This window comes from Haemaphysalis longicornis, unplaced genomic scaffold, assembly GCF_048455015.1.
Source record: "Haemaphysalis longicornis isolate Haplotype H1 unplaced genomic scaffold, Haemaphysalis longicornis Haplotype H1 scaffold_7, whole genome shotgun sequence".
Lineage (NCBI taxonomy): Eukaryota > Metazoa > Arthropoda > Arachnida > Ixodida > Ixodidae > Haemaphysalis > Haemaphysalis longicornis.
Genome location: NW_027526422.1, coordinates 118,440,630 through 118,452,530, shown reverse-complemented (window position 1 = coordinate 118,452,530; position 11,901 = coordinate 118,440,630). Strand labels below are relative to the sequence as shown.

At 47.4% G+C, this 11,901-nt stretch overlaps 1 protein-coding gene across 1 annotated transcript in view; it reads left to right on the top strand.

The window, feature by feature from the left end:
• The first annotated feature begins 2,038 nt into the window (after positions 1 to 2,038).
• The window catches only part of LOC144146493 (glutathione hydrolase-like YwrD proenzyme), a 42,418-nt gene continuing 32,555 nt past the window's right edge, over positions 2,039 to 11,901 (top strand). Inside the window, exons 1-2 of the mRNA XM_077678438.1 lie at positions 2,039 to 2,202; positions 2,545 to 2,698. Coding sequence (XP_077534564.1) covers positions 2,043 to 2,202; positions 2,545 to 2,698 — 314 coding nt within the window. The 5' untranslated portion in view covers positions 2,039 to 2,042. The remainder of the gene's footprint in view (positions 2,203 to 2,544; positions 2,699 to 11,901) is intronic.

Here is an 11,901-nt window from a genome sequence, read left to right as displayed (position 1 = left end):
GCAGCCATGTGGCCGAAACCTTGACATTTCGTGCACTGTCTTAGAGTTTCATTGTATTCGAAGACATGGTACTGTGTGTCGCCTATAATGACGTGTTCCGGCGTAGTTTCACCAGCGAACACAATCAGCACGCTTTGTGATTGTTGTCCTTATCTTCGGATTGAACGTATAGCCACCCTCTCACGCAAAACGTCAGCGATTTCCGAGTCTGAAACGTCCGTGGCCACACCTCTAATTACACCCATCCCGCAATTTCTGGGGTGGGGCTCATATGTGTGCACTTAAATCTTTGCAATGCTAGTTATCTTTAGCAGACGCTCCGTGAAAACCGTATTTCGCGTATGAACGTCCATAGGTTGAATCTGTAATTTTGTCGTACTTTAAGCACCCCACCAGGAGCCGCGGACTCCAATGCGCTTTTCACGGCCTGGGGATTGAAACGGGTGATGAGTTTTGAAGGCTCTGTTGGTTTTATAATAAAACGAGACCACATTTTGGAGGATATGAAAGAAAGTGTCTGTCGGTGACTTGCTGACATTGTGAAGAATTACGGGGGTGCTTTGGCGGGAGGGGGCAAAATTTGTCTGATTCCTCAGAGTCCGAGATTGTTTCGCCCTCTACTGGCGAGAAAACGGTGCATGCTTCTTTTTGTAGCGGCGACTTTGCATCAGGTGACGTCTGATTCGAAGATACAGAGGCCATAACTGAGCTACTTGACAAGGCGGTAATCGTGGCCCACTTGACTCGGAAATTCGGCTCGTAGGAGCGGAGGCATCCGGTTGCACTGGAAGACCATGCAGATGGGAAGCGGCAGCCATTACGGGCTGGGGATCATGTCCTGCTGCTGATGAATGACTGTGAGGCAGGCTATGCAGCGCGAATACTGGCCGCACGCCTGCCAAGTGTTGCACATGCGCTGCTCACAGTACCGTCCCAGCAGGATTAATGCTTGGAAAATGGCTTCGAGTCAAAAATAGGAGAGCCGACGACAATGCGGAGGCGTCTCGTCTGCTTCCTCTTTCCCAAATATATATATATATATATATATACATATATATATATATATATATATATAGATATATATATACATATATATATATATATATATATATATATATATATATATATATATATATATATATATATATATATATATATATATATATATATACTATCCTTAGTAACCGAGAAATCTAACGACATGTAGTCTAGGGGTTCGCGCAAGAGACATTAGCGTAAGGTGACAAGGACCACCTTATTTCTCCGGTATCATCATCAGCCTTTCTACACCCACTGCAGGTATAGGACATATATATTGTAACGAGGTTTATTCGTGTTCACCTGACATGCAGAAGAATACAAGTCGCTCAGAAAACGTTCCAACGACGTATATGCAACTAGGGGCTTCTAAAGCCTCATTCCCACACTTCGCGTCTGACGAATATTCTACGCGGTTACGACAAGGTTTTTTTAGAAAAATTTCGGTCGCACAAATTATTAAACTTTTAAAAATACCGTCGGGGTTGGTTCCTTAAAACGCTGGGATAAAAAATGGAAACTGAAGATTTTACACCTTAGGCAAGAAAGGAGCGAGAATTTTCGTGTTTTCTAAGACGTAGTGTAAAGCAATAAAACGTTTTGTGCCTCATTAGGCAATGTGTATATCTCATTTTTAAACTCAGCCTATGTCTTACTTTGGGATCCCTAAAAAAGGCAGACTTTGGAAAGCGCTTGCGGTAGAGCTCTAAGGCGAGCTTTTTTTGTACCATTACGATATTTAAAACGCGGAGATCAATATGTTAATCAGGTTCGACGTCCTTTCGGCTACAAGGAAATCTAATATCAGCATTTGAAACGCAGCTGGCAGCATGCGCTGCCTGTTTCGATCCTGTTGCGGCCCGCAGCTGGCTGCATCCGCTGTCGGTAGCAATGCCCCGGCGGCTGTTTGGTGTGAATATTCGCTCTTTCCCGCAGCCTGCCGCTGTTCCCCACTGAAAAACGCCGCTATAATAAGGACGCATTAAGCCGTACACGAGTTCAACATGGCGGGTTGCTTGAAAAAGCTTGTCTCACCTTACCCTATTATTGCTGCGGCATCCATCAGGCAACTCAATCTCAAACGATACTTTACACAATTTCCCACCACTTTTCCAAAAGCCGCAGTGATCAGCGAAGAAATGCTTGCTAGCCAGGCAGGACTAGGTAAGTCGCATTCGATTTGCTTGTTTCATAAAACAAAGCTGTTTTCACGGCAGGAAGTCTACTTTCTGTTTACCACCAGTATCTGGCTCTCAACAATTCGGCGTAGTGTCTCAAATTCCGTAAACAATTGTTCCCTGCGCTTTTCTTCCGTCTTCCTTGTGCAACCACTCTAGTACACCATCAGCAGAGATAAAGTAATACAACGGTAAGGGGCTATATAACAAATTATTATCCCAACCGGTACCACATTCGTATCAAGGATGAGCCGAAGTAAGAGTAGAATCTGATTAACATACTTGTATACTTGTAGTTGCTATTTGAATGCTCCCGTTTAACTTTCAGACGTGCTTCGTCGAGGAGGCAACGCTGCCGACGCTGTACTTGCCACTGCTGCCTGCATGCAAGTTCTCCAGCCCTATACGCAAGGAGTAGGAGGAGACTGCTTCGCCCTTTTCTACGACGCCCGAACGAAGAATGTGAGCTGCGTTGACGGCAGGTGCGTAAAATAGAGGACTTTAGCAGCGTTCCTTTACCATCCCCTTTTGGAGTTCGTCACTGTCACCAGTGATGCCTACACACAAAATATAGTAAGAGAAAATTTGTGTTTGGTGATGTATAGGTCACAGCTACGCAGAGCAATTCTCACTTCTTTATTACCAAATTCATTTTTGTGTTGCTGATACTTGCGCCACAGACGGTAAGTGGAGCTTAACTCTTTTTGTTGTGAGATATTTATTGTGCACCAGTGCAGCATCTTTGAAATTATCCTAATGTACCCTATCTCGGCCACCGGGCTTAAAGTGAAAGAAAACTTTATTCTTTGTGGGCTAGCTACGAGCCGCATTTAAGCTCCAAAATTACGTGAAGACCTCGGCTTAAGCTACTTTGGTCTCCGCTGTTTTGTTTACACGGCAATATGTTACAGCCTCTCTAACCGTGTTCTCCCTTATTCCCAAAATAGAGTGAAAAATCATGGACGATATTCCAGAAAGCCCGAGATAGCTCGTTCCCCAGTTTACGGCTACTCGAGTTAACAAAGGAGTGATAATTGAGCATCCAATATTTCTCGAACGAAACCGACGCAATCGCGGGGAACACGCTTGGAATATTCAGCTCGCCTTGTAAACGCCGGTCAAGTTGACAAACGATGAATTGTACTAACATCGGCGTGCAGCGCCGTCTAGAATCGTGTTGCAATATCAAGTCCGTTTCGTAAATTATGTAACCCCGCTATTTCTTGGAAACTCCAACATGGCTCCAGCCTTCCATCTGAGCTCCACCTTCGAAAACTGGGGTGGAGCGGTTGGGCTTTTTTAGCTTTTCCGTTCGTCCACTGAATTGTATCTGTTTGGGGTTTGAGGGTAGCTCCAGTAGAGATCAGCGTGAGCCCAAACCCAGCAAGCGAAGAAGTTCAGAGTAGAGAATAGATTGAATGACTGATTGATTGAGGCAATGAGGCGCCCCGTATGGAGGGCCCCTGATTAATTTGGACCACCCGGGGATTTTTAACGTGCGCCGAAATCTCGTACACACGGGCATTTTTGCTTTTCGCCTCCATCAGAAAGGCAGCCGCCGCGGCCGCGAATCGAACCCGCGATCTCGTGCTCAGCAGCGCAACGACTTAGCCACTGAGCCACCGCGGCGGGTAGAGTAGCTAATAGAGCGCACCTTTCGCCCGACTCTGTCAAATATGCCCGAGTTTATTTACGTGCTCACGGCAAGCGCGGTATCACAACGCCTACATTCAGCGTACCAAAAGCCTATTTGAACAGCGACGAGTGCGTTTCAGTCATTGATTTCTTGTCATCTGTCGTCGATTGTGTCTTCTCTGTGTATGAAGATGGCTAGCGTGGGAAAATCTCGTCTTGGTAGCTCAAATCATTCGGACTGAAGTGAACTTTTTGTTAGGACCAAATCCCACCGCGACTATGGCAGCATAGACTGACGGTGGCCTGGGGACGTCGCTCCTTCATTGAACTGTGGCTGTTAAGCTTTCTTAATGGGGCATCAAATACAAGTGATTTTGTTGCTGCAATGCTATCCCATCGGCAAAGTAGACGCGATGATTGGGTGGGTCGTCCGTGGGTACGACATTCACGAATGGGCTATGTGTGTTCTATATACACGAGAATTCCGATGAGACTCCGGATTGATATTGTACGGTCCTGTAGAATTCATGGCGTGCGGGATGGTGGCTGCTGCGTAGGAGTTTATTGTTCATGGCCCCCGTAGCAGGCATATTTCCAGCCTGACAGGTCCTTTTCTTTACCGGAGGAGCAATCTTGAGCTGGTTTTTGTTTCTAGAAAAGTAATTAGCGTTGGCTGTACAGTCATTTGGTGAACGAACCCAATTTGAGATGACTTCGCTGAATCGATGGGCGCCCGGGATAAGCAGTCAACGTCACTGTGCTTGCGTCCCGACTTGTACACTACTGTCATGTCACAGTCTTGCAACCGGAGGCTCCATCGAGCAAAGCGGCCAGATGGATCCTTCAGGTTTGCAAGCCAGCATAACGAGTGGTGATCGCTGACAACTTTAAATGGCCTGCCATAAAGATACGGCCGGAACTTGCTGATGGCCCAGACGACGGCAAGGCACTCCTTTTCAGTCGTGGAGTAATTCGACTCCGCTTTTGAAAGAGTGCGACTGGCGTAGGCTAGAACTCTTTCATCTCTGTCTTGCCATTGAACGAGAACGGCGCTGAGACCGACGTTACTGGCGTCCATGTGGATTTCCGTATCCGCATGTTCGTCGAAATGGCCAAGTATTGGCGCTGTTTGTAACCGGTCTCGCAGGTCATTGAAGGCCACTTCTTGTTCCTCTTGCCACGCAAGTGGGACGTCCTCCTTGATCAGTCGCGTCAGTTGTTCCGCAATATCAGAGAAATTTTCGACGAAGCGCCTGTAATACGCGGCAAGGTCTAGAAAGCGCCTAACGGCCTTTTTATCAGCTGGCCTCGCGAAACCTGCAACAGCTGCCGTCTTTTCAGGATCTGGGGAGACTCCTTTGGCGGTAATTACATGTCCTAGAAACCGCAGCTGCTTGTAGCCAAAGTTGCATTTTCCAGGTTTTATAGTTAATTTAGCCGATTTGATGGCTTCGAGGACCACTCGCAACCTGTGTAGATGTTCTTCGAATGTTGCGGAGAACACTATGACATCGTCAAGGTAAACGAGGCATGAGTGTCACTTGAGACCGGCCAAGACAGAATCCATCATTCGTTTGAACGTAGCGGGTGCTGAGCATAGACCGAATGAGAGGAATTTGAACTCGTATAGCCCATCGGGTGTGACCTCGATCTGCCAGTATCCGCTTTTAATTTCTAAGAACGAGAAATATTTGGCAGTGCGCAACCTGTCCAGGGCATCGTGTATGCGTGGAAGTGGATACACGTCTTTTTTGTAACAAGATTCAGTTTCCTGTAATCGACACAGAAGCGCAAAGTTTTGTCTTTCTTCTCGAGTAGCACCACAGGGGATGCCCACGAACTTTTCGATGGTTGGATTACATCGTCTTGTAGCATTTCTTTTACTTGATTCTGGATGGTTTCACGCTCCTTGTAGGATACGCGGTATGGGTGTTGGCATACAGGCTTTGTTGCCTCGTCTACAATGATGCGGTTTTGGCAACAGGGGTTTGTCCGACCTTTGAAGTAGTGGAAAAACATTCGCGGAAATCCCCGAGGAGCTCTGTCAGCTGCTTTTTCTGTTCTGTCGAGAGGTCTGGGTTGATGTAATTAACCCCACGACGTCTTTCGAGCCCGATACATCGGTCCGGTCTGTCCCCGCAGCATGCAGTTCTGTCAATTGAACAAACTCGTAGAGCGAGGTGATGGCGGTTCTTTTTGCGACGTGTTGGAGCCTGTTTCCAAGGATTGTTAGTACGACACTCGTGCAGCCATCACACTGGTGGACAAGGCTCCTTGCAACACAGATTTCCTTTTGTAAAGGCAAGTTCATAATGCCTTCCACGAATCGTACGCAACATTCGGGCACGTCCCCTTTCACGAAGACGACGACACTAGTTCGGGGTGGCACCACGACGTCATCGTCGACTACGCGGAGGACGCGGACTTCCCATCCTGCGTCATTTGTAGCGATGGCTCCTGCTGTCGAGAATGTCACTGTAGATGTTTGCAGGTAAAAGACACCACCGTTTGTTTGTAGGAAGTCGATGCCTAGTATTACATCCCTGGAACACTCTGGAAGTACGATGAAGTCAGCGACGTAGGTGTAGCCACGGATGCCGACCATAGCTGTGCAACGACCTGTAGGCGCGATCAGATGACCACCCGCGGTGGGAATGTGGGGTCCGTTCCAGTGCGTGAGAACCTTCTTGAGCTCCTCTGCAAGGTTGCTGCTGATGACCGAGTAGTCGGCACCTGTGTCCACTAGCTCAGTAACGTCATAACCGTCAATATTCACGGCAAGATTGGATGTGGCTAGTTTTCGGTTGGTTTCTGTTTGTGTCGGTTCTATAGCGGTACGTCGTCGAGAGCATCGTGGGGATCTTCGCCGGCTTCCCCTTCAGCGACCCCACCTCCACAGGCCGCTGGTCTCAGTTTTGCCAACGCGGGCTCTGCGAGCTGCGCCGGGGTGAGCTGGAGGGACGACGAGGGCTTGGCGACCGGTAACGATAAGATGACGACGACGGCCTTGTTTGCTCACGACTAGACGTCGACGAATTATGCTGTGCAAGCAGGTACTCCTGAATTTCAGGTGGCCGTTCACCGTTTCGCGGGCAGGGTGCGTTGGGATGAAAACCGCGGAGACCACCAGCACGGCGGTATGGGCATGATCTGTACAGATGGTTGGCTTCACCACAATGAAAACACAGTGGCCGGCTATCCGGTGCACGCCACAAGTCCGTCTTTTGAATGGTCGCTGGGGTGCGTAGATATCCCGGCTGGCGAGGAGTCATGGCGCCGTCACCAGACGCGGCATAGGTGGCGGCAGGCGTTGCGGTGGCGAAGTTCCGAGTGGCGTACGGAGCAGGCGTTGCGACGGCGACGTTCGGATTGGCGTAAAGGGAGGTTTGCTGGAGAGCAGCGGCGCATGTAGCGGAGCTGCGAGATGCCGGCATGACGAGTTCAACTAGTTCCTGAACCGCTTGCCGCACTTCCTCCCGAACGACTTGTGATAGCGAGGCATATGTCGGTGAAGCCGGTGGTAGTTGCGTTCGGCGAAGTTCTTCGCGAACTACCGAACGAATGAGCTCACGCAATGCGTCTGGACTGGTGGCCAAGGCAGCGGAGAGTACGTCCACCGTCGTGCCGCTCTGACGGCGGTCGCACTCTCGGGAGCGCTGCTCCAGCGTCCTTTCCATGGTCGACGCTTCATTGATAAACTCAAGAACGGTACGCGGAGGGTTGCGCACTAGCCCCGCAAACAGCTCCTGCTTAACGCCTTGCGTAAGGTGACGGAGCTTCTTGTCCTCAGCCATGCTTGGGTCAGCACGCCCGAAAAGGTGGGACATGTCTTCCTAATACATGGTCACGCTGTCATTGGGACGCTAATTTCTGCTGTGTAGCGCAGCTTCGGCCTTTTTCCTGCGGTCGCCTCTGGCATAGGCAGCCAGAAACCTACTGCGAAATTCGTCCCAGGTTGGGAACTCCCTTTCGTGGTTCTCAAACCACCTTCTCGCGTGGTGGTCCAGCGAGAAATACGCTTGTACACTTGTCGCCGTTTCAGCACTGCATCCCATCCATTAAAGCTCGCGACGCGCTCATAGAGGACAGGCCAGTCCTCAGCATCCTCAAAAAAATCGCCGTTAAATATTGGCGGCGTTCGCGGCTGATGGATCACGAACTGACCTGGGACGGCATAGTCGGTCTGCGTCGTAGTTGAGGTCATGATGTGTGGTCTCGCTGCCCTGGTTGTCGCTGGCAGAAGTCCATATTCGGGGTAAGCACCTTGCAGTCGACGACTGGTGCGCTGGTGAACAGGAGTCAGCTCCGTGGGAGGCGCTTCGTCTCCAGCAACGCTATCTTGTTGTCACATACGGGGTCACAACCCGCACCCTCCACCAAAAATGAACCGTAATGTAGAGGTTCGCACTGGTAAGCAATTAGTTTAATGGCAGAAGTAGGCTTAAATCACAGCGCTAATGGCGATGCCCGTACCGAGCGACACACAAACGAGTTTCCTCTTATTTCATTTCCATGCGCCAGAACACGCGCATTTGGTTTCGTTCTGTGGTGGGATTTGCGGCATTGATGGTAATAAGTGTAGAGCTCCTTTCTAGGCTGTCGCTGAATCGAAGGGCCGTGGCAATATTTTAGCGAGAAACACTGTGGGTGGTTTATTAAAACAGTATTTAAAACGCGATCGGACCCGGCTACTTTCCGCAATGCTTGGTTGGGCAACTTTGGAGCCTGTAAACAGAGGAAAACATTTTTCCAAATCTTTTTAATTTTCTGGTCAGATATTTCAAAACGTTTCCGCTGGATCCCGAAAAAATTAATTTGTCACACTTGTAATTTTTTAGAAAACATTTATCAAACTTAGTAGCGAGAGCAAAGACGCTCAAAAATAGCTCTTGTGAAACATTTTTTTTTACTCATCAACCGTGCGGCAACGCAGTCTAGATTTAGACTGGTTTTCCGGGGGCTGCGGAACACTTCATAGGCAGCTGATTGCTCTAAAACAGAAAATTTTGAACATACTGTTTCGTGAATTGCGGCAAAAAAAATTTGGAAAACGCCACAAAAAAACACTCTTTCTAAATTTTCGTGATATTTACGTAAACTGGCACCCAAAAACTCGGTATTGAAAAAAGCTGACAATGTATCGCATCTTTTTGTTTAAACTTGAAGAAACCAGGTGACATTCAACACATTTTTCACGTCCCGTCTACATTTAAAAAGCAGGATGCATTGAAACACAAGAAGCAATTATGGCTGTTTCTAGAGATTTTAGAAGCATGCAGCGACTCACACAAACAAAACCCATCACAGAAGTCATATTTACCATGGTTTGACTTGTCACTGGCTGGAGGCGTTAAAATAACCTTCAGGTGTATCCGCTTGTGTCTTCCATCACAGTAAGGTTGCCATTTTTACAATATTTCTTTATCGTCTTGCCTCAGCTGGATCACGAACCCATGTTTTACGTTGTTGACGCTGCTTTACCGCACGTTATCAGGAATTTATCCCATTTAAAAGCAAGTAACCACTTGCGACCGTCGTGGTCAAGTGTGTATTTCCGTTATACCTGCTTCATGCGAAGTTCGAACTGCAAAAAACTTCGTCTTTTCTGCAGTCCACCTTTGTGGCTGCCGGAGATGGTAAATATATTTGATTTTTGAAAGAATTACTTTTAAGTTCTGGAAGAGATAAGCTTTTATCGCAATATAAAATCTCTCAATCTAGACTTTGAGCACTTGAATGTTAACGGGAAGGTACAGAATTCTTCTTCCAAGAACGTTCAAAGTGTCGAGAGACTCAGGTCAAAACCGTCGCTGCCACTTTGAGTCCGACTTGCACGCTGTATTCCTGAAATTGCGTTCATTTTATTTCACTATTTTCATGAGAAAACAGGATGCCGAGTAGTGGCAAAACATTTTTGCTTTGCTCTTCTTTGTTCTCTCCAAATGTGGTTACTTCACCATCGTCAAGATACAGCAGAACAAATTCTTGATTTTTACAGGATGCCGTCCCTGAACTGTTTCGTACTTTGGATGACTTCGCTGAAAAGTCAGCGCAAATTATGCGTAGCAACTTGAGGCTTCAGAAGGCCACCCACGCCTTCGAATAAACCTTTGTCATGTGTGGTGGCAGAGAAAAGCCACTTTGTCCCACGGCATGCTCTACTCTATATATCGAGGAAGTGATATTTGTTTTTAAAATGGGCGGCACCACCACCTCTAATGCACGTTATTAACGAGTATACAGTTAAACCTGGATGTAACGAAGCTCTACGTAACGAATTCCGGGATATACCTAAGTTTTTCAATTCCCCATTTCCACCTTCATTAAAGCACATGTGTCAAAAAACCTTCAAAGTGTCGGCAAGCTCAGGTCGAAACCGCCGCTGACAGTCTGTGTCCGACTTGCACGCTGTATACTTCAAATTCCGGCACCAGAATTCCCTAAAAGTTGCTAAGTATCACTTTTGCTTTTTGGTACTTTTCGGTGCCTTAACGCGTTCCAAAAACCAAACTCAAAGGGTGCCTTTTTCACGAACTTCATGCTCTTTTGAGCAGTAAAAATTATTGAAGGAATGCTAGCTGGGGCACTGCACCGGGCGGTGACCTCGTTACGTAGTGGTCGCAAGACCTCTATGTAACGAAGGAGTTGCGACAGTTAACCTGGACGTAAAGAATTCGTCACGCTGATGAGTCAAGGTTTCTTGCCATTTTTCTGATCAATTGGCTGGCGAAATGCACTAATTAAGCGAATTTCGCCCGCACCGCAATCTCTCCCGCGTTTCTACGTGTGAGTGCGGTGCCGGTTAGGTGCTAGGACTGCCTGTCGGAGTGTACACGTGTGTGTCCCCTGATATCTGTGGCATGGGTTTGTGGATGATTTCTGCTGCCTGAATAAAAGATTTGCCTTTTCAAGACAAGCTCGACATTTTAAATGCCGTCTCCCCCCCGGCGAGGAAGAAGAACTTCACCGCCCGGTATAGTGCCCCAGCTAGCATCCCTTCAACAATTTTTACTGACGAAAAGAGAATGAAGTTTGCGAAAAGGCCCCTTTCAGCATAAGTATGGTTCTTGAAACGTGTTACGGGTCCCAAAAGTATCAAAAAGCAAAAGTGATACTTAGCCACTCTTAGTGAATTCGGGGGCCGTGTAGTAGCAGCAAGCGCAAATCACGCAGCTTTTCAGTGTGAAATATATCCTTGAAAAATGGTGAGTTCAGCATTACTGGTGCCTCGCATGTTTGTTTTGTATCTGCTCCATTCCCGCAGGCTTTAACACGAAACCTGCAGGCAACGAAAACCTGGATGTAACAAAAACATGCGAATTTTTGTCAACTTCGTTATGTACATGTTTAACTGTACTGGTGCATGCTGTTAAAGCATTCCATTGATTTTCACCAACCCCATGCGTGCATGTGCCGAGTCCAGACCGCGGTCACAGACAGGGGTCCTAGTCTTTGTCTATAGTGCGACGCACTAGAATACACTTATTTGCCTCTGCTGTCAGTGGTACCCCTTACCTTTTTCAGGCAGTACAGCCCAAGCGAAGGTTCTGGCATGTGCTTTTCGACACTTTGACGGTCCTTGAAAGTAGAAAGCTGCACCTTCCCATTAATATTGAAGTGTCCAAAGTACATGTTCAGACATTTTGTAGCTGGATAAAAGTTTGCATTTCTAAAAACTAAAACAGACTTTTTTTTCAAAAAGCAAATCTATTTAGCATCTACGGGAGCCACAAAGGTGGGCACTAAAAAAGACGAAGTTTTTTTGCTCTTAGAACTTCGCATGTGCAAGGTATAAAGGAAATAGAGCCTTGGCCACGGCGATCGCACGTCAAACATTCTAGCTACCAGCAGCGTGGTTACTTGGTTTTAAATGGGATGACTCCCTAATAATGTGCGGTAAAGCAGCGTCAAACGCGTAAAACATGGCTGTGTGACACAGGTAACAGAAGGTCATAAAGAAGTATTGCTAAAATGGCAACCCTACTCCGGTGGAAGACACAAGTGTAAACACCTCAATTATTTTGGCGCCTCCGAAACTGGCATGTCAAAC